This window comes from Amblyraja radiata, chromosome 6, assembly GCF_010909765.2.
Source record: "Amblyraja radiata isolate CabotCenter1 chromosome 6, sAmbRad1.1.pri, whole genome shotgun sequence".
Lineage (NCBI taxonomy): Eukaryota > Metazoa > Chordata > Chondrichthyes > Rajiformes > Rajidae > Amblyraja > Amblyraja radiata.
In genome coordinates this window covers 39381765-39402292 of record NC_045961.1, presented here as the reverse complement: position 1 = coordinate 39402292, position 20528 = coordinate 39381765, and the positions used below count along the sequence as shown (strand labels likewise).

The 20528-nt window shown below is 41.2% G+C and overlaps 2 protein-coding genes across 3 annotated transcripts in view; one reads left to right on the top strand and one right to left on the bottom strand.

Annotated features, from left to right (window-relative positions):
- Positions 1 to 9449, top strand: part of tbc1d8 (TBC1 domain family member 8) — a 95648-nt gene extending 86199 nt beyond the window's left edge. The window contains exons 15-20 of the mRNA XM_033022571.1: positions 721 to 789; positions 2540 to 2780; positions 2962 to 3027; positions 4607 to 4696; positions 7637 to 7731; positions 8904 to 9449. Of these exons, the coding sequence (XP_032878462.1) occupies positions 721 to 789; positions 2540 to 2780; positions 2962 to 3027; positions 4607 to 4696; positions 7637 to 7731; positions 8904 to 9320 (978 nt within the window). The 3' untranslated portion in view covers positions 9321 to 9449. The remainder of the gene's footprint in view (positions 1 to 720; positions 790 to 2539; positions 2781 to 2961; positions 3028 to 4606; positions 4697 to 7636; positions 7732 to 8903) is intronic.
- A 71-nt stretch (positions 9450 to 9520) lies between these two features.
- Positions 9521 to 20127, bottom strand: rpl31 (ribosomal protein L31). Of its 2 annotated transcripts, none has more exons than XM_033022574.1 (5): positions 20022 to 20127; positions 19313 to 19419; positions 16816 to 16941; positions 13232 to 13344; positions 9521 to 9593 (listed from the first exon to the last, which is right to left on the bottom strand). In XM_033022574.1, the coding sequence occupies exons 2-5, from the start codon at positions 19417 to 19419 to the stop codon at positions 9562 to 9564; spliced, it is 378 nt and encodes a 125-aa protein (XP_032878465.1). In that variant the 5' UTR covers positions 20022 to 20127; the 3' UTR covers positions 9521 to 9561. The 2 variants fall into 2 exon arrangements, with proteins under 2 accessions (XP_032878465.1, XP_032878464.1); XM_033022573.1 differs by having other exon boundaries at positions 19950 to 20074.
- Positions 20128 to 20528: the final 401 nt, after the last annotated feature.

Below are 20528 nucleotides of genomic sequence, written 5' to 3'. Positions count from 1 at the left end.
AAGAGGTAGTTGAGGCAGGTAGTATCGCAGCGTTTAAGAAACATTTGAACAGGTACATGGGTAGGACAAGTTTAGAGGGGATATGGGCCAATCGTAGGCAGGTGCGAATAGTGTGGATGGGACATGTTTGGCCGAAGGGGGCAAGTTGGGCCGAAGGGACTGTTTCCAAACTATATGACGCTATGACTTTATAACTCATAATTATTAATATTGACAATATTAATCCTGAATATAGAATTTACTTAAAACATTTGCAGGTTTGGCAGCAAGCTTTTTTTTGTCATTCACCTCTCAAGTGCATTACTGATATAAAGTCAAAGATGACACAGAACATTGAAATGCACAATTGTCATATGGTATAATAAGGAACTCTGATCATTCTGATAATTGGGATGCTAGATATGTGAAGTATTAATGGGATCAAGGAGAACTGCTAATATATGGGCAAAATGACTTATTGGCAGCAGGAATTTGAAGTGAAAGAAGTTAGTGAATTGGAGAAGTGTCACGTGTGCAGGAATTAAACTTTTTTGTTAAGTTATAAGTCTCCTTTTATTGTTCAGGCAGATCGGGGCTTCATGTATGGGCACCTAAAACAGTTGGAGTGATTGAAACTTTTGAATTCTGCTCTCCTAAAATGTAATTAATTTTTCAAGCTATTAGTTTTGCAGCTAAAGGCAGGCCCAGAGAGTTTTAATATTAATATATATTACTTTGTAGCTCAGAGTTGTGGCGCCAGATGTTTCATTTAGTACTGAAGATCTTGGAGAACTCTATGATCTATTTAAGGTGAGTTCGTTAATGCATACTCTAATTTTGTATTTGTGGTAATTTTCCTATCTTCTAAAATTATAACGTTTGAGGCAAAGTAATTATTATTTTTTAGAAATATATTTAAAACATTGCTAAGTGTGTAATCAATTGACTTGCAAAATAATTCAAGACCTTGCCTTTTGAACAGCACAGAGGTTAGTGTTTTTTTAAAGTTTTAGATGTGTGTGGTACTGCTGGTGCCGGATATATCTCAGTCTACCGGGATTTGGTGCTGACCATGCAAGTGTGTGTGGAGTTGGCACATTCTCCCTGACACCTTGGGTTTTCATGGATCCTCCAGTTTTCCCTCCCCCCCCCCCCCCCACCAAAACTTGCACCAGGTTAGTTGTCCTGTAAACTACCCCAAGTGGGTGGCAGGGGAATCTGAAGTAGGTCATTATGTATTGACACCTTTAAATTGCAAACTGATAACAGTATCTAATGCAATCTGGTAACAAAAACAGACAATGTTGGAAAAATGCAGCTAGCCTGGTGGAGTACCGGGTAGTGCTGCTGCCTCGCCTTGCCAGCGACCCAGGTTCAATCCCGACCGCTGCAGCTGTCTGTGTGGAGTTTGTACTTTTTCCATGTGACCATGTGGGTTTTCTACGGGTCTCCTGGTTCCTCCCACATCCCAAAGACGTACGGGTTTGTAAGTTTAAATTTTTTTTTAAATGACCCTGATGTACGGCGAGTGGATGTGAAAATGAATTTTGTATAGAACTCATGTGAACAGGTGACCAATGGTTGGCGTGGAATCAATGGGCTGAAGGTCCTGTTTCCATGCTGTATTTCTAAAGGAAACTACTGTGAAAAAAGAAACCAACCCAACATTTCCAGTCATAGGCTCTTCTGGGCCGGTTTTCACCCAGAATTATTGTCCTGTTGATCATTCCACAGATCCTCTCTGAAGGGCTCAGTTTCAAATATTTTCTAATTATATCTTGGACATTTGTTTTTGATTTTCATTTATTGCTGAATCTGGCAGTGTTACCAGGACATGAAACCAGTGTTACCATGATATTTTGTACCGTCAATGTTTTTGTGACACTTTGCACCAGAACTACTTACTGGCTGGCACCTTAAAAAAAAATTTTAAATAATAAATAGGTAGATAGATAAATAAATAAATTAAAATAGATTAAACTAAATTTTCATGTATTTAGAATTTTAAAAGATCAGTTCTATTATTACAAAAAGTTACTAAAGTTTAAATGTTTTTTAATTAAACTAAGCGATCAGGCCCTTAATAATTTTCAGCTGCGTGTAAGACAATAATCTGCTATAGACAACAGCAAGGAACATATGAGTACCGGCACCTTTTGGTCTATAAAAACAGCACTGGTTACCATCCAAAAAATGTCCCAGTCCTAGATGCTTTTGTTGCCCTTACTCAATTCCTCCTATGATGAGAATCAGCTGTGGTCCATTCACTACCCCCATTACAGGGGAAATGATTGGATTGAATTGACTGACAGATATTTGATTCCTGTGAGCAAACCAGAACAGTGATTTCACTTGGGAAACAACTGCTAAGGAGGGTGGGCAATTGAAATGTAATTGTCTGGATATGAAGATGTAAGAAAAAGGAAACTCATTGCAAAATGTCATTGGATAAAATAATGCTAAGAATGTTTTTGTCCTTTTTTTATGTGTAATTTAAAACAATTTAAATGTAAGCACAACACTGGGAATAATATTTACCTTTTTCTTAAAAATAAATTAGAGGGAGCATCTTTTAACTTGTTACTGGGGTGGAAGCGATTCAGCGACACTGCAACATGATCCCAGCCTCCCTTACCTGGAACAGTACAGGATAAATAGTCTCCAGTTCAGCTGCCTCTTCTGTCTTCTGAGTCCCTGGACCTGGGGAAGCCATACTCGTGTTCTAGCCCAGAGGATATTTCGACTCTTAGATGAAAATGCTGATTCTCTCATTGACTTCAAAGAACTGGTCAGCTGTTTAGGTAAATGTTTTTTCATTCATGTAAACTTATTAATGTAAATGTGTATACACTGTTTGGCTCAAATTATTCCAGGATACTTTCTGATTCCAAAATAAGCTTCAAAATAAATACTTTAAATCTACTGAATGAGTGTGGACAAAAGTGGGATTTGTTTGAATAATTGTTCTGCTTTTCCATGTAGATTTAATGTACTACGGTGATTTCAGTGAAAATCTCAGACTGTTGTACAGACTCCACATTCCACCAGGTAAAGTAATCCTTGCGTAAAGGTCAAGAATCGTGCTTAATTGAAAATGTTGACTCAATTTTGGTTAGTCAATTTCTGTTTGGGATCTGATTGTTATACTGAGCCTGTGCTGCATGAAGAGCACTCATTCATAGTACCTGGGTTTTTAGTTCCTTTATACCTAAAATATTTATTGTTTGTACATATACCAGATGGTGGTTGGGATCCCATGTTTCACTCCCTGTAAAATGTAACTCGTGTAATATATTTGTGCTGGCATCTTAGCCTGTACCATTCCATTAGCTTGTCACCTCTGCCCTTGATGACCAACATGAACTTTAGTCCAATTATTTTCCATTCACAGGTTCCACAAAACTTAACTTTGTGTCCTTATCCATTCATGCAATGTATTTCCCAACCCTGTCAATTGTTCTGTTCTTATGTTGGGCTTGCTGTGAAACTCACTCCACCTCAATCGCTATCCAATTCCCACTCAATCACCAGCATTTAGGCTTTTTGCTACTTGTCTGTGCTCTGGAATTCTGTTCCTCAAATATGAACAAGTTTTCAAACTTGACCAAGCTTTGGGCACCAACCCTGCCTTTAGATTTATTTGTCCCTTTTTGTTATATGAATCATGGAGAATTCACCAAAGTAACAAAAAATAGTTCTATTGCAATTTCCTAAAGTATTCTTGTAGATGACATGGACTTCAGTTTGTGCACGAGTAGTCAAGAAGTGGCTTGGCACTGTTCCACCACTGGTGCAATTAGAACTACAAACTAAACTGCGAGACAAATTAGGAATGTTGGATGCAAGAAAACAGCCACATCTTATTGATGTTAGAACATTGTGCTATATATAAATGCACTACAATATAACAACCCAAGCCAGAGCTAAAAATTTGCTTATTATTGTAAAATCAAACAATCCTACAATAATACTGATACAATATTGACAAATGTGCTCTATTGTTGGATGGCATAAGTATTATTTATGCAACGGGAGAAATTAAACATGAAAATTTTTACCTCTGCAATCCATTTGAATTGGTCTGGCTTGTACGAGGAAAACTCTTTTTGGAGTTGAAGAAAGGTGGTTTAACAGTGATGTGGCTGCTGTCTTGCATCCAACGGCCTAATTTGTCTTTCAGTTTGGCTTGTAGTTCTTTCTACACCAGTGATGAAACAGTGCCAACTCCTTGGCTACTCCAGCACATTCAAAACTGAAAAACACGAGTCCATGTCATCTACAAGAAAATTTCAGAAAATTGTAATGAGACTTTTTAAAATTTCTTTGGCAAATTCACCATGGTCCATAATGAAGGGGCAAAAATAAATCCATGGAAATGAATGATGCTGGGTATTATCCATGGATTCTACAATACCATCTACTCAAGAAGGAGGTGGTTAAAAGTCAAAGCAAGGTATTCAACTTGCAAAAATCTCTAGGCACAATCTCTCTGAGCGAGAGTCCGCTTGATGAAAACTTGCATCAACAGCTTGGGGTTTCAACAGATTTGTTTCTAGTTTATTAAGGTGTTACGTTCTGTTTGCAGTTTTTTTTGCCTGATCATTGAAACGTAGTCTCAATTTTCCAGCTTGCAGTGATGATGAGGCAACCAGCTTTTCTCCTCTGAGAACAACCTTCATTTCAAGTATTCAATCGGATTACCTTCGAAAACCAAATAGCAAGTATACATTTATTCCTAAAATTTCTGTGGTATCTCAACAATGAATTACGCAAACTCGGCTGTGGTGAAGGAACACACAATCACAATCATACTTTATTAACAAGTATGTTTTGCAACATACAAAGAATTTCATTTGCCAAGTCAGTCATACAAATAAAAGCAACAAAACACATTTTAACATAAACATCCACCACAGTGACTCCTCCGCATTCCTCACTGTGATGGAAGGGGAAAAAAGTTCAAATCTCTTCCCTTCATTGTTCTCCCATGGTCGGGGGCCTCGAAGCCTCCGTTGACGGGACGATCTTGACTTTCTCTTCATCGGGGCGATCAGCTCCTGCATTGGGGGGGATCTCAGCTCCCCCGCGCCAGTGATCAAACCCATCGGGGCTGGTCGAACCTCTGCATCATTGGAACTCCCGACATCCTCTGTCTCTCCTGAGACTGCGAGCTCACAATGGTAAAGTCTGCAGGCCGCGGTTGGAGCGATCCCAGGCAAGGGATCGGCTCCAATTATAAGTCCACGCCACGCGGTGGGGCTCAATGTTAGGCCGAGGAGGCCTCCAGCTCCATCGATGGTAGGCCGCAGAGCGTCCGGAGATGCGATCTGGAAAATAATCGCATCTCCAGCAAGGTAAGAAACTGAAAAAAAAATTCCCCGACCCCCACATAAAACAAACCGGAGAACATTTACACAAACCTTTAACACACTAAAAATTTTAAAATGATGAAAAAGCAGACAAACTGTTGGCGGGGCTGCCAATCGTGCGGAGCCTCTGGTGGCAATATATTTCCAAGTAGGCATGGCGTACGGCTTTGAGGGGACCTTCCAAGTAGTGGTATTCTTATTCTTGTGCTACCCTTGCCCTTCCAACTGGGAAATGTTGTAGGTTTGGCTGTCCAAGAACTCGTTATGCAATACTGCAGTGCATCCTGTAGAAACAGCTGCTACTGTGATGAAGTGTGTAAGTGGGGTGCTTATCAAGTGGGCTACTATGCCCTCCGTGTATGAGTGATTATGAAGCTGCTCACTCACCAGCCACGTGGAGAGTATTTCATCAAGCTCCGAAGTGAGCCTTGTAGATAGTGGACACGTTTTGGGGAGTCGGGAGTTGATTTGCACAGAATTCCTCACCTCTGGCCAACTGTTGTGGCCATATTTGCGCACGGCTATTCCAGTTCAGTTTCCAGTCAATGGTAATACCAAGATGTTGATAATGGGGGTCTCAGTGAGGGTAATGCCATTGCATGTCAAGGGATAGCTGTTTTTTTCCTTGTTGAATATCATCATTACTTGGGACTTGTGAAGCATGCCACTTGCAACTAGTCAGTCCAGGTCTACATATTATCATTGCTCATTCAAGTTGCTAGTTTTTTGTTAGTTTAATCTTCATTTTTATAAGCTACATTTAATATTTTGTGCTAATTCCCATAAGATGCTTTCTGTTGGCTCATGAACATGTTTAAAGAAACTTCCCTGTCATTCGTTATTGCCTCTTAAACTTAGTCGGGTGCATTAAATGCGACCTGCCCTTTAAATCTCAAGGTGACTTACTCCAATCATAAAATATAAGATTATGTGATACCTGCAGAATTAGGCCATTCGGCCCATCAAGTCTACTCCGCCATTCAATTATTGCTGATCTATCTCTCCCTCCTAACCCGTTCTGCCTTCTCACCATAACCTCGGACACCTGTACTATTCAAGAATATCTATCTCGGATTTTAATATATCGACTGACTTTGCCTCCACAGCCTTCTGTGGCAAACAATTCCAGATTCACCACCCTCGGGCAAACGAAATTCCTCATCTCCTTCCTAAAATAACGTCCTTTAATTCTGAGGCGATGACCTCTAGTCCTAGACTCTCCCACTAGTGGAAATGTCCTCTCCACATCCACTCTATCTAAGACTTTCAGTATTCTGTACGTTACAATGAGGTCCCCCCTCATTCTTATAAACTCCAGCGAGTACAGGCCCAGTGTCGTCAAATGTTAACCTACTTATTCCTGGGATCATTCTTGTAATCCTCGTCTGGACCCTCTCCAGAGCCAGCACATCCTTCCTCAGATTCATGGGCGGTAACGGTGGAGCAGCAGTAGAGTTACTGCCTTACAACGAACGCAGCGCCGGAGACCCGGGTTCGATCCCGACTATGGGTGCTGTCTGTATGGAGTTCGTACGTTCTCCGTGACCTGTGTGGTTTTCCTTCGAGATCTTCGGTTTCTTCCCACACTCCAAATACGTACAGGTTTGTAGGTTAATTGGCTTGGTAAATGTAAAAATTATCCCTAGTGGGTGTAGGATAGTGTTAATGGGTGGGGATGGCTGGTCGGCACGGACCAGGTGGGCAGAAGGGCTCTTCTCTGTCTACTCACCCAACCTAACCAAGTCCTACTGCAGTCCGTGCTTTCTCTACACTACCTGCCCCTCCACCTATTTTCATATCATCTGTATACTTGGCCACAAAGCCTTCAATCCCCTCATCCAAATCATTAATATACAACGTGAAGAGTATTGGCTCCAGCACCGAGCCCTGCGGAACTCCGCTTGTCACTAGCAGCCGACCAGAAAAAGCCCCCTTTATTGCTATGCTTTGCCTTCTGCCAACCAGATATCCGTGTTAATATCTGCACTTTGATACCTTGGGCTCTCATCTTCCTTAGCAGCCTCCCATGTGGCACCTTATCAGTATCATTATTTGCTCCATTGGTTACGTGCATGCATTTGGTGAGAACGTCTCTGATTCACTCTTAAGTTTGCTCAGGATGTTTGATGCTGGTATAAAGCAGTCACATCCACCAGTTCAAGGTGTTAGATACATGATAGCCTTTAAAATGTCCAGGTTAGGTGAAGCAAATCGACGAGAATCGCTGTTGTTGTGCTGCTAAATTTGGGGTTTTTGCCTTCTTTAATTATGGGTCTCTCCTCCAAAAGGTGAAGCAATTGATCACCAACGCCAATTGAAAAAAATGCTTGAAGACTTAGTTAAGAGTAAAACAGCCTCAAAAGATCTTTCTCTGATGAGCCAGGTATGTTTATCTTTGTATATAAAAATCTCAACTTTATCAGTGTGGACAGAAAATACGGCAATAATTATGTTGAAAATCCTGTTTTTTTTTAAAAATAGTTGCTTGGTGCTTTGTGAAAAGAACTTATTCGAGGATCCAAATCTGTTTGTTTTAAACCCACTTTTAATCTCAAGTTTAACCACCAAATATTTGTTTCCCTTTAATCCTAAAATGCAATTAGTTTATTCTCTTGTAGAACTATCACTGCACTAAATACAAACATCAACCTCTTCCCTCCCCCCCCCCCCCCCCCGGCTCTCTCCACATCTTCTTCTTGCGCATGGCGTGCACACCCTAAAGTTGTAGGTCAACTTGTTCTATTTGTTTGTGCACATCAGGTTGATTGCATTAGTCGAAACAGGGTGGACCACGTGAAGGTTGCAATCTCCCACCCCTCCACATTTAACTTATCCCACTTGATCAACTTTCAAATCAATCCCAATATTGTACTCATCCTACCGCTGGTTTTCTAAAACTTCTCACACTGCTCCTGCACCTATCTATATCTTCCAATGTGCTTTTCACTATAGCAAGATGCACAATAAACTAGAGTACAAATGAAGTCCACATTCTTAATAACTCCCTGTAAACAGGAGCTGTGATCTCCAATGTAGTGTTTCTCACCCATAAATGCCAAATACAATGTATGTCTTGCGCAGGGCCAATTCTTGTGTTCTCTGATCTGAGTTTTACCTTGCACAAGCAGCCCTACAATCATATCTGAAACAGACATGAATTACCGAGGTCTGGAGAAAACGGCAGACTTGACCTCCCTATCTTTACTGTAGGAATACAACAAAAGTATTTATTTACAAAGCTATTCAAATGTTGCAAAACTGAAAATGTCATCTGTACCCAATACTATGAGCCTGCAGCTAATTGAATGTTAATAGAAACAACATTTTGATCAGTAGTTTTTTGGGGGGGACCTGCGTATTTGTTACTGTGAATTAATTTAATTTCCATAATTTGAGCAGGAGCAAAATAACAAACTCCATTCTTTCATGGTCGCATAAATATTGTAATGTGCATGCATAAGACGCGGGAAAAAAATGACAGTCGGGCACCCATATTCCAGTAGATGGAAATTAGTTTTGGATTTGGTATTATATCTTGCATTTGATTTCCTGCAGAGAAATTTCATCCAGTTTTGCAAGTCATTGTACAATATGTTTCGAGAAGACCCCGAGGAGAACAATCTTTACCAAGCTATTGCAACTGTCACTACTCTTCTACTTCAGATTGGCGAAGAAGGTCAAAGAACACGCAGTTCAAGCAGCTTGTCTGAACTGACTAGTTCTAAAGAATCAGAGCTGCTAACGCCCACTGATGCAGCAGACTCTGTGTTTGAAGAGGATCTACACATGAATAATAATCCACTGTCACAGCCTGAAGATGACTGGAGTGTGTCTTTTGAGCAAATTTTGGCTTCCCTACTGACTGAGCAAAGCCTTGTGAACTTTTTTGAGAAATCAGTGGCTATAAAAAGTAAACTTCTCCATGCTAAAGCAAATCAATACCAACAGAGAATTAATCTGACTATCCACTAACCGAGGGAATTTGTTTCAGCGCTGGCAGTTGAAACTTAGTTTTAGTATAAACTTCTGTTGTCCTGTGTGTTGGGGCTAATGTCAAATTTAATGATAGTTTGTGCACTTTTGAATAAATTCATTTTTGTATATTTTGTGTCTGCATGTGATTTCAATTTGATAGTTGTACGTCATAAATGTATTAAACAATCAACCAGGCAGAAAATCAAGTTACTGTTTATTTTTTTAAACAATCGGGGGTTCAGTTTTCATCAACATTGACTGTCTGTAAACCTGCAAAACAAAATGCATGTATTTCAGATATCGAAGATGTTACATCAACCTTTTATGTCATTGTCAATTATCTAATAAATATAGAACATAAAATAAGTATAGCACAGGAACAGGCCTTGTGGCCCAGATCTGTATTGAAAGTGATGTCAAGACCAACTCTTATCTCCTGGTTTGTGCCAATCCATGTCTCATGCTGCTATTGTATCTGCTTCCACCACCAGACCCTCATCACCCTCTTTAAATTTGTTCCCTGTGCATCTCCTTTAAACTTTGCCCTTCTCTTAAACCCATGCCATCAAGCATTTGATATTTCCATCCTGGGGGAAAGGGTTCTGACTGTGTACCCTATCTATGCTTCTTTATATATATTTGTCAGGTCACCTGCTCAACTTCTGGTGTTCCAGAGAAAACAATCCAAGTCTCTCCCTGTAGCTAATATCCCCTAATCCAGGCATCATTCCATTAAACCACCTCTGCACCCTTCAAAACCCTACACATGCTTCCTGACTCTTATACTTAACATCCTGACAAATGAAGACAATCATACTGTACACTACCATACCACTTTCTACTTATGTTGCCACTTTCAGGGAGAAAAGGACTTGGACTCCACAATGTGAAAAGAAAGAGATTAGTTAAAACAAATGTAGGTCCCTTGCAGTCAGAAACGGGTGAGTTGATCATGGGGAACAAGGATATGGCGGACCAATTGAATAACTACTTTGGTTCCGTCTTCACTAAGGAAGACATAAATAATCTGCCGGAAATAGCAGGGGACCGCGGGTCAAAGGAGTTGGAGGAATTGAGTGAAATCCAGGTTAGCCGGGAAGTGGTGTTGGGTAAATTAAATGGATTAAAGGCTGATAAATCCCCAGGGCCAGATAGGCTGCATCCCAGAGTACTTAAGGAAGTAGCTCCAGAAATAGTGGATGCATTAGTAATAATCTTTCAAAAATCTTTAGATTCTGGAGTAGTTCCTGAGGATTGGCGAGTAGCAAACGTAACTCCACTTTTTAAGAAGGGAGGGAGAGAGAAAACGGGGAATTACAGACCAGTTAGTCTAACATCGGTAGTGGGGAAACTGCTAGAGTCAGTTATTAAAGATGGGATAGCAGCACATTTGGAAAGTGGTGAAATCATTGGACAAAGTCAGCATGGATTTACAAAAGGTAAATCATGTCTGACGAATCTTATAGAATTTTTCGAGGATGTAACTAGTAGCGTGGATAGGGGAGAACCAGTGGATGTGGTGTATCTGGACTTCCAGAAGGCTTTCGACAAGGTCCCACATAAGAGATTAGTTTACAAACTTAAAGCACACGGCATTGGGGGTTCAGTATTGATGTGGATAGAGAACTGGCTGGCAAACAGGAAGCAAAGAGTAGGAGTAAACGGGTCCTTTTCACAATGGCAGGCAGTGACTAGTGGGGTACCGCAAGGCTCAGTGCTGGGACCCCAGCTATTTACAATATATATTAATGATCTGGATGAGGGAATTGAAGGCAATATCTCCAAGTTTGCGGATGACACTAAGCTGGGGGGCAGTGTTAGCTGTGAGGAGGATGCTAGGAGACTGCAAGGTGACTTGGATAGGCTGGGTGAGTGGGCAAATGTTTGGCAGATGCAGTATAATGTGGATAAATGTGAGGTTATCCATTTTGGTGGCAAAAACATGAAAGCAGACTATTATCTAAATGGTGGCCGACTAGGAAAAGGGGAGATGCAGCGAGACCTGGGTGTCATGGTACACCAGTCATTGAAAGTGGGCATGCAGGTGCAGCAGGCAGTGAAGAAAGCGAATGGTATGTTAGCTTTCATAGCAAAAGGATTTGAGTATAGGAGCAGGGAGGTTCTACTGCAGTTGTACAGGGTCTTGGTGAGACCACACCTGGAGTATTGCGTACAGTTTTGGTCTCCAAATCTGAGGAAGGACATTATTGCCATAGAGGGAGTGCAGAGAAGGTTCACCAGACTGATTCCTGGGATGTCAGGACTGTCTTATGAAGAAAGACTGGATAGACTTGGTTTATACTCTCTAGAATTTAGGCGATTGAGAGGGGATCTTATAGAAACTTACAAAATTCTTAAGGGGTTGGACAGGCTAGATGCAGGAAGATTGCTCCCGATGTTGGGGAAGTCCAGGACAAGGGGTCACAGCTTAAGGATAAGGGGGAAATCCTTTAAAACCGAGATGAGAAGAACTTTTTTCACACAGAGAGCGGTGAATCTCTGGAACTCCCTGCCACAGAGGGTAGTCGAGGCCAGTTCATTGGCTATATTTAAGAGGGAGTTAGATGTGGCCCTTGTGGCTAAGGGGATCAGAGGGTATGGAGAGAAGGCAGGTACGGGATACTGAGTTGGATGATCAGCCATGATCATATTGAATGGCGGTGCAGGCTCGAAGGGCCGAATGGCCTACTCCTGCACCTAATTTCTATGTTTCTAATCCCTCTTGACATCAATGCTGTTAAGGGTCTTGCCATTAACTATATACTCTTCTGTTACTTTCAACCTCCCACTAGCTCAGATTAAATTCCACCTGACATTTATCTGCTCATGGCCAATCTATATCCTTACTTTGACTGCCTTCCTTAGTGTCAAGGTTTTTATTTATTATCATAGGAACTAAAACAGAACAATGAAATTATTTCTTACAGAAGCACAAGAGTTTTGTAAATACAGTACAATAGATAATAATAAATGTGCAGTAAATAAAAAAATTATGTTAAAAAAATCCCACATCCCCAGCAATCTTGGGGTCATCTACAAACGTACTAACTAACCCATCAATATTTATGTCCAATAATGATAGATCTTATTTCCTGTTGTCAGCTAATGTTTCAAAAGTATTTAAAATCCTCTCAACCACCATGGAGTATCCCATAACATTTTCTTTCATAGAAACAGAATGATTTGAGACTGGTAGTAATAGAAACATATGAATCACCAAATTTGTATTTAGCAGATACCTATTGTCACTGCAGGACTTATGTTAAAATAGGGATGGTTGATTGAAAATCCAGGCTATCTCAATTACTAAATCTGTAACAATGCTGTAACTGAGGACATAATTCTCTTAAGTGGCAGCACATTGTTTAAGTACCAATAACTTTACCAAAAGTGGTATGCAATTTAATAAAATTTTGCCTGCATTGGGTAGCTGATGGAAAATTAGCACGAGACACAATACTGGTACAAACAGTACCCAATGATGTTTATACCCTTTAGTTCAAAATAAATTATGGTCATTTGTCTTGTTGCTACCAGGGAAGTAACCCAATCCACTAGAAAAGGGGATTCATTTGTAGGAAGACTATAATAATTCTGAAGCAAGATTAGTACATAGCCTGATTCTGAACTAACTAATCTAGAGATTATTTTATGTGACAAGATTCATTGAATTGATTATCTTACTTTAAACACCCATGATCAGAATGATAACCAATTCAACGCTACCCTTCATCCAAGCAAAGTTACTCATCAACATTGCAGGGAAGTGGTCTGCCATTCACTCTTAAGTGTGTTATTTTAGGTTTGAAAAGGGTGGGGACTTGTGTTTTACAGTACATCCATAAATTATTGAAAGGGGAAAATACATGGCAATCAAATATCTCTACATTGCAAACATAAAATCTCACCTTTGTATGATGTAACAGGAACATAGGTTACCAACGTGTAGAGTTTGTTAGGAGAGTCCTCATCCTCATTACGTTTTCTAGACAAACGCACTCGAATGCGATATGGAACATTCCTGCGAAAAAAACAATTTATATCAACATTTCTTATTGCAAAGTCTAAATCAGGCTTAGATGAAGCAGTTTGAAAAACTGGACCATTTGAGGCTGCAGATATTAATGTATTGTAATTTTGAACTAAACTGTAAATAGGTTAAGGTTGCTTACTTTTTAACTGGTGGGAGTGAAAAGATCCAAAATACAAACTGCTGGTTAAGCAGCACTCGTGGAGAAAGAGTTGAAATTAACTTTCCAACATTGTTTTCACCACCTGTATTATTAATATAGTTTGTTGATTTTTTTAAATACAATGTCAGTTTGCCACTCTAATGACCTAAAGAACGGTTGACATTCGGAGTCCAGGCAGAGTACTGATTGCAACACTTATAACACTGCATGTTAAATCTTCACCTCTGCACAAATACATACTGCATTTGTTTGTTTAACCTGGATTCTAATTCTAACCAATAATATAAAATCAGCCACAAACACAAAAGTGAGCAAAGTACTAAAACTCAAAATGATGAACACTTCCAAGTGTACAGAACCAGAATTATGTATTTTCATTGCAATTGGCGACACAAAACTGTGGCACAAGAATGTAAATGTAATTTAAGGACCATACAACCTGGGGAGATCCAGTTACCAGTCTAATATTCTGAAAGGTGGTTGATCTCAAATCTTACATTACATTTGAGAGGAAATAATTCATTAGAAACAATCATAGAACAATTCCTCAGACTGATCAGTCTGAAGAAGGGTTTCGGCCCGAAACGTTGCCTAGTTCCTTCGCTCCATAGAAGCTGCTGCACCCGCTGAGTTTCTCCAGCATTTTTGTGTACCTTCGATTATCCAGCATCTGCAGTTCCTTATTAAACACATAGAACAATTCCTCTCCCACTCAATTTGAGTACATGCAGCAAAGAGCTGAGAAACAATAAGTTGAACCGTTATAGATAGACACATAAAGCTGGAGTAACTCAGACAGCATCTCTGGAGAAAAGAAATAGGTGACGTTTCGGGTCAAAACCCTTCAGACTGAGAGTCGGGAAAGAGAAACGAGATATAGAAGGTAATGTAGAGAGATATGCAAAAAAAAAGTAACAATGATAAGGAAACAGTTTGTCAGCTGTGTGCTAGGTGAAAATGAGTACAGACAATGAGACGTAACAAGATGGCTTTGAAGCTGATACAACTTGGGTGAGGGGGGGTTGCAAGGTTTACTTGAGGTTAGAAGTGTTTTCCACTGTGATTCCTCGCTTGAACAGCTATGATCTAAATGGTATGATTCAAATTTCAATTACCATTTACACCAACCAACAGTGCCCACATACAAGCACATACATTTGCTTAGTCTATTTTCTAGTCGGACCACATCAGTTTACAGCCTTTTCATTCAACGCTGTGATTATGAATCGTGGAAGCCAATTTTCACACAGCAAACATCTAGAATTATGCTACAATTGGAAACATTTTTTTTGCTTGACATATAATCAATATTTTTTTCACAAAAAAATAAAAAATTTGAATGTTGTCAGGACCTGTTATAGGGAGGTTGGGTAGGCAAGGAATTTATTGCTAGTATAAAATCATGACACAGACAAGGTAAATGCTCAGTCTTTTTCCCAGGGAACTTTATTTATTTATCCCATGAGGGAAATTGATCTGCCAAATACTGTAAAATACACGAAACATGAAACTAAAGTGACGAGTGGAAAGGATTGGGGATGTGGAAAGATTTGGGATGTGGTCCGTCTATCCCATGACAGAAGGGGGAGGAGTTATATAGTTTGATAGCCACAGGGAAGAAGGATCTCCTGTAGCGTTCTGTCCTGCATCTTGGTGGAACCAGCCTGTTGCTGAAGGTTCTCCTCAGGTTGACTCGTGTGTCATGGAGGGGGCGAGCTGTATTGTCCAGGATGCTCCGCAAAAACTACAGGACACGAGTTTAATGTAAGGGGAAATATTTAAATGGGAGCTGAGGGGCAACTTCTTCATGTAGAGGTTATTGCATATATGGCACAAGCTGCCAGAGAAAGCGATCCAGACAGGCACAATCACAATTAATAGACATTTGGATGCATGTGCATTGGAAGAATGGTTAAGAGGTCCAAATGCAGACAAATGGGACTAACTTGGTCAACAGAGTTGGGTTGTAGTGTCTGTTTGGTGATCTCGTTGTTAACTGAGGGACAACTACTCCATTCATAGTGCCGTCCTCTTGTTGCCAGGACTTAGAAGGGCTGGGTCTATTCGGACTTTATTCCTTGGAGTGCAGGCGGATTAAGGGTGACCTTATAGAGATGTGTAAGTTCATGAGGGAAATAGGGTGAGTGCAGTCTTTTATGCAAACTAAAGAAATCAAGAACCAGAGGACATAGGTTTAAAGTGAGAGTAAAAGTTTAAATAGGAACTTGAGGAGCAACTTTTTCATACAGAGGATGGTGGTAATATGGAACGAGCTGCCAGATGAGGTAGTTGAGGCAGGTAGTATAATAACATTTAAAAGACATTTGGACAGGTACGTGGTGGATAGGAAAGGTTTAGAGGGATATGGGCCAAACGTGAGCACGAGAGACAATAGATGAGACAGTTTGGTCAGCATGAGCAAGTTGGGCCAAAGGATCTGATGCTGAGCTGTATGACTCTCTATACAAAGAAGGTGTTGAATGTCTCACCCAAAATACAAGAGTATATAAATTAAAATGAATACTGTTACCCCAGCACAATCAGAATTATGGTGCTGGACAAATTTTTTTTGGACCGTACGATACTAATACCTAAAATGCATGAATATAGATTTTTTTTAATGACTCAACTACAAAAAGAGAGAATTTGTTTATCAGACATAAGATATAGTTGGGGAAACTTTTCATTGGCTGGTATGAGGACCATCACCCCTAAATGTAGCCAATACAATGCAGAAATCTCAAAATTTGCTATATACAAGGACACCAATCAAAGAACCCAAAACATAACGATATTACAAAGTTACATTAATACTTCTGAGATACAGTGCAGAAACAGGCACTTTGGTCCACCAAGTCCATGCCAACCAGCAATCACCCCTTTCACAAGCATTATCCTACACACTAGGGACAATTTACAATTTCACCAAAGCCAATTAACCTACAAACCTCTACATTTTTGGAATGTGGGAGGAAACAGGAGCACCCATAGAAAACCCACGTGGTCACAGTACACATACAAACTCTGTACAGACAGCACCCGGACGGAATGAACCCGGGCCTCCAGCACTGTAAGGTAGCAACTATATTGCTGCAACACTGTGCCACCCTTACGCTGTTACAAACTTGGATGCACTACATTAAAAGATGGAAGTCGATTCAATAGTAATTTTCAAGAGGAACTTGACCAAATTCAAGGATAAAAGAAAGTGTCAGAAGAATAACAACGGACTTGCTCTGAACTATTACTGAATGACTGAGCTAACTCAAACAAAGAATTATTTGCAACCACTCACATACCTTACACCTTTTGCCCAAACTGCCTTGTTTAGACGAGTATCAATGCGGACATCAGGGGTCCCCATTTCCTTCACAGCAAATTTTCGGATCTCTTTAATGGCGCGTGGAGCACGTCGCTTAAAGCCGCTTTAAAAAAAAGTTCCAAATTATTAGTTCACCAACTACAGAGTCCATATTATTAATATTATAACTAAGTACACATTAAAACCACTGCAGCCTCCAATCTAGTGAAACTATTCACTGCCCATGTTCTATTTATGACAAATTTTAGAAGCACCAACAACACGTCAAAAAAAATACTGAATTTGCAGAACTACTAACCCATATTTAAGATACCAGCAAAGAAAACCAACTTCATTGTGTATATACGGTAATTTGAGAACAGTAAATCCACAGCCCCGTCCAATTATGCACTACATTGTGAAAGGCAGCAGGAAAAATTAAATATTAAATCAATGGGGGTGGACAAATGGACAAACATCACTCCCTAAACTCTCTCTTGGCAGCTTTCACAAACTTACTTGACACTAAACATCCATAATAACATTGCTCCAGCCTATGTACCCTTCTGGATAGCGAGTGCCTTCCTGCCTGATCTGTAAGCTTAAGGTAATTCAAAATTACTGCAAAAGTCCAACTGAACACAATAACCCACTTGACAAACTCTCACTAGCCACATTTGTTTCTCAGTCCATCAAAACTCATTTTAAAAATGTGGATCTTCTTGTTTGAACAGCTCCCATGGTCTCACTCTGCACAAATCCAATGCAGGCCGCTCATGAATTATACAATTATTTCACTCCACCAGTGACACATATGCAATTGGCCATTGAAGTCCCAAGTTCTGGAATTTACTCAAATTCTCACCACCTGGTTTGTTGTAAGTTTACTGTTTTGGCTAAATTTTCAGTAATTGTCCCAACAGTTCATGACTGCTTCTGTATCAATTTAAACAAACATGTTCTTGTGCAGCTTTGGGGCATTTTGGGACACTGAGAATGTGTACGAACACTAAATAGAGTGGTAAAGATTAGAATATTCAGAGATTTAAAAGATTCAAAGATTAGGCTGGGATGGCTCTGAAATGTTGAAGTGTGAGAGGGGACATGTGCGAAAAATCCCGAGGGGTCTTGATAGTCAAGAAAAATGTTTTGCCGAGGAACACCATTTACAAATAATAGGTTATCTACTTACGAACGGATGGGCTGAGTTATTTGAGGGTCTTTGCAACTCAAAATAGAGTCTCTAAATATTAAAAGTCAAAACATTGATAGGGAGAAAATCGGGAGTGGAGAAAGATCATGGCGGAAAGGTGAAAATACATCCAGGCACCCCCAGTCTAAACAAATTGTGTGCAGAATACAAAGTGGGTCAGGCAGCATCTCTGGAGGACATGAAAGGGGACATTTCTGGTCAGGACCCTTAAACCCCTCGCCTCCAAAACAATGGTTCAATGGTACTTTACTGCCGCATGCACCTAGGTACAGTCAGATGCCTTATTGCATACAGTGCAGTAAAATCTTTACTATATATATATAAATCTGGACTCACAATGCCAAGGGATTTTGGATGCTTTGCAGCCGCTAAATCTGGACCCAGCAGGTTTAGAGGCAGGGCGGGCGGGTTTTGCCGTAATCAGAGGGTTTAATAAAAGTGAGAAACACAAGGTGGAAGATGTCGACGACTCCAGGGGAGGAGGAAGGGGGAGCGATGGAGTAGACAAAGTGACAACCGACAGGAAGAACCGGCAGCTGATGAGAGAGGAGGTAGCCCCACGGTAACGGAGCATGTCCTGTCAGTGACGGTACCCTGAAGTGCAGTCGGCCAGGGGCAACAACGCGAGCCACATCGACCGCAGCGTCAACCGGACGGCGCAGCAGCTGGTGAAGAAGGACTCGCTGGTACAGACATGCAGCATCGGCGCCAAGTTTTATGGTGAAATGACAGAAAGTGCTGGAGTAACTCAGCAGGTAACAGAATCAGTCCTAAGATGACCCACAACTTGAAGTCACCTATCCACGTTCTCCAGAGATGCTGCCTGCCCCACTGAGTTACTCCAACACTTTTGTGTTATTTTGTGCATTAATCTTCATATCTTTGTTTCTAGCTAGTTTTAAGGTGATTCCAACCTTCATAGAATCTGACATGCACAAAGGTTTACTGAACACAACCCTTGTGAAAGTCGGGGAGTGTCAGTACAAGAGTTCATAAGTGACAGTAGCAGAATTAGGCCATTCAATCCATCTCCTCCTCCCAACCCATCTCCTGCCTTCCCGTACTCTACCCCTTACACCCGTACTAATCAAGAATCTATCTATCTCTGCTTAGAGTGCAGGAATAGTAGATTATACTATCTCTTCAGTTTTTCACTCTTAACTAGTTCTGACCCAAGGTCTTCGACCTGAAACGACAACAATGTTTCTCTTTTGGCAGATGCTACAAGATTTGTTGAGCGTTTCCAAGATGTTCTTACAATTGCTTTATTCTCTTTACTTACATGCCGTGGATGCGCTTGTGCACATTTATGGTGTATTCCCTGGTCACCACCTCGTTGATGGCAGAACGACCTTTCTTTTTTTCTCCTCCTTTCTTTGCTGGGGCCATCTGTGGAGAGAAGGAGAATTGGGGGCAGCGATCAGAGCCGATTAAACACGCGCTCCACCACGGGGGTTAAAATGTCCAGCTTTCACACGGTGCCCCGTTACAACCCGAGACCAGCCCAGAGACCGGGGTGTCGGCGACACGTCCTTGCAGACAGGTGGAGCCGATGGCGTACTCGAGCTCGGCGCCCGCTAGAGGTCCAGGCCCGTCTGTCCCTGGACACTGCTCGGCCCCGGCCGTCACTCGAGACCCAGGCCCGGCCGTCACTAGGGCGCTGCTCGGCCCCGGCCGTCACTAGAGGCCCAGGCCCGGCCGTCACTAGAGGCCCAGGCCCGGCCGTCACTAGGGGCCCAGGCCCGGCTGTCGCTAGGACGCTGCTCGGCCCCGGCCGTCACTAGGGCTCCAGGCCCGGCCGTCACTCCATCAGGCCCAAGCCTGCCACATCAGTCGGACCTCAATCCCTCAGCCGAGGGACGGCACCGGGCGCCGGGGAGAGCGCAGCTCGGTCCACGTATCCCTGATCTCCACATTACCGTGGCCTGCGGGCTCTAGGCCGGCCGGATGGACGCGGATGGCGGCGGCTCTGTTCAGCCGCTCCTACTTACTCTGCCGGGGAAATGTCGGAAAGGAAGGAGCGCGGCTCGGAGGCGGCGCCAAGACTCGGGGGGAGGAGGGACGTCCGGTGTCAGACTGATGGAGGGACGTACACTGAACTTCATATATATATTTGTTAGATTTTATATTAATTTATATATTTAGTAATTTATATATTTATATCTATAGTTCAGTAAATACACACACACACATATATATATATATATGTATTATATATACACACATATATATATATATGTTAATGTTAATGGACTATAGCTATAAATATATACATTCATAATATATTAAGATATAAATTAATACTGTACTATAGATATACTAATTCATTTGTTCTTTGTACCATTTCATACCTCATACCCCTCTGACTCTCAGTCTGAAGGTCTCGACCCGAAACATCACAATTTCTCCAGAAATGCTACCTGACCCATCTTTCTCTCTCTCCATATATGTAGAGAGAGTAGATATACAAAATGCTGGAGCAACTCAGCAGGTCAGGC

Excerpts from the sequence above, each read along its gene's own strand:
- rpl31 (XM_033022574.1), bottom strand. The coding sequence starts at position 19,419 with ATGGCCCCAGCAAAGAAAGGAGGAGAAAAAAAGAAAGGTCGTTCTGCC. Across the intron at positions 13,345-16,815 it reads GTTTGGGCAAAAGGTGTAAG|GAATGTTCCATATCGCATTC; the intron begins GTATGTGAGTGG and ends TTTTTTTCGCAG. Across the intron at positions 9,594-13,231 it reads TCCTGTTACATCATACAAAG|GTTTACAGACAGTCAATGTT; the intron begins GTGAGATTTTAT and ends TTTGTTTTGCAG.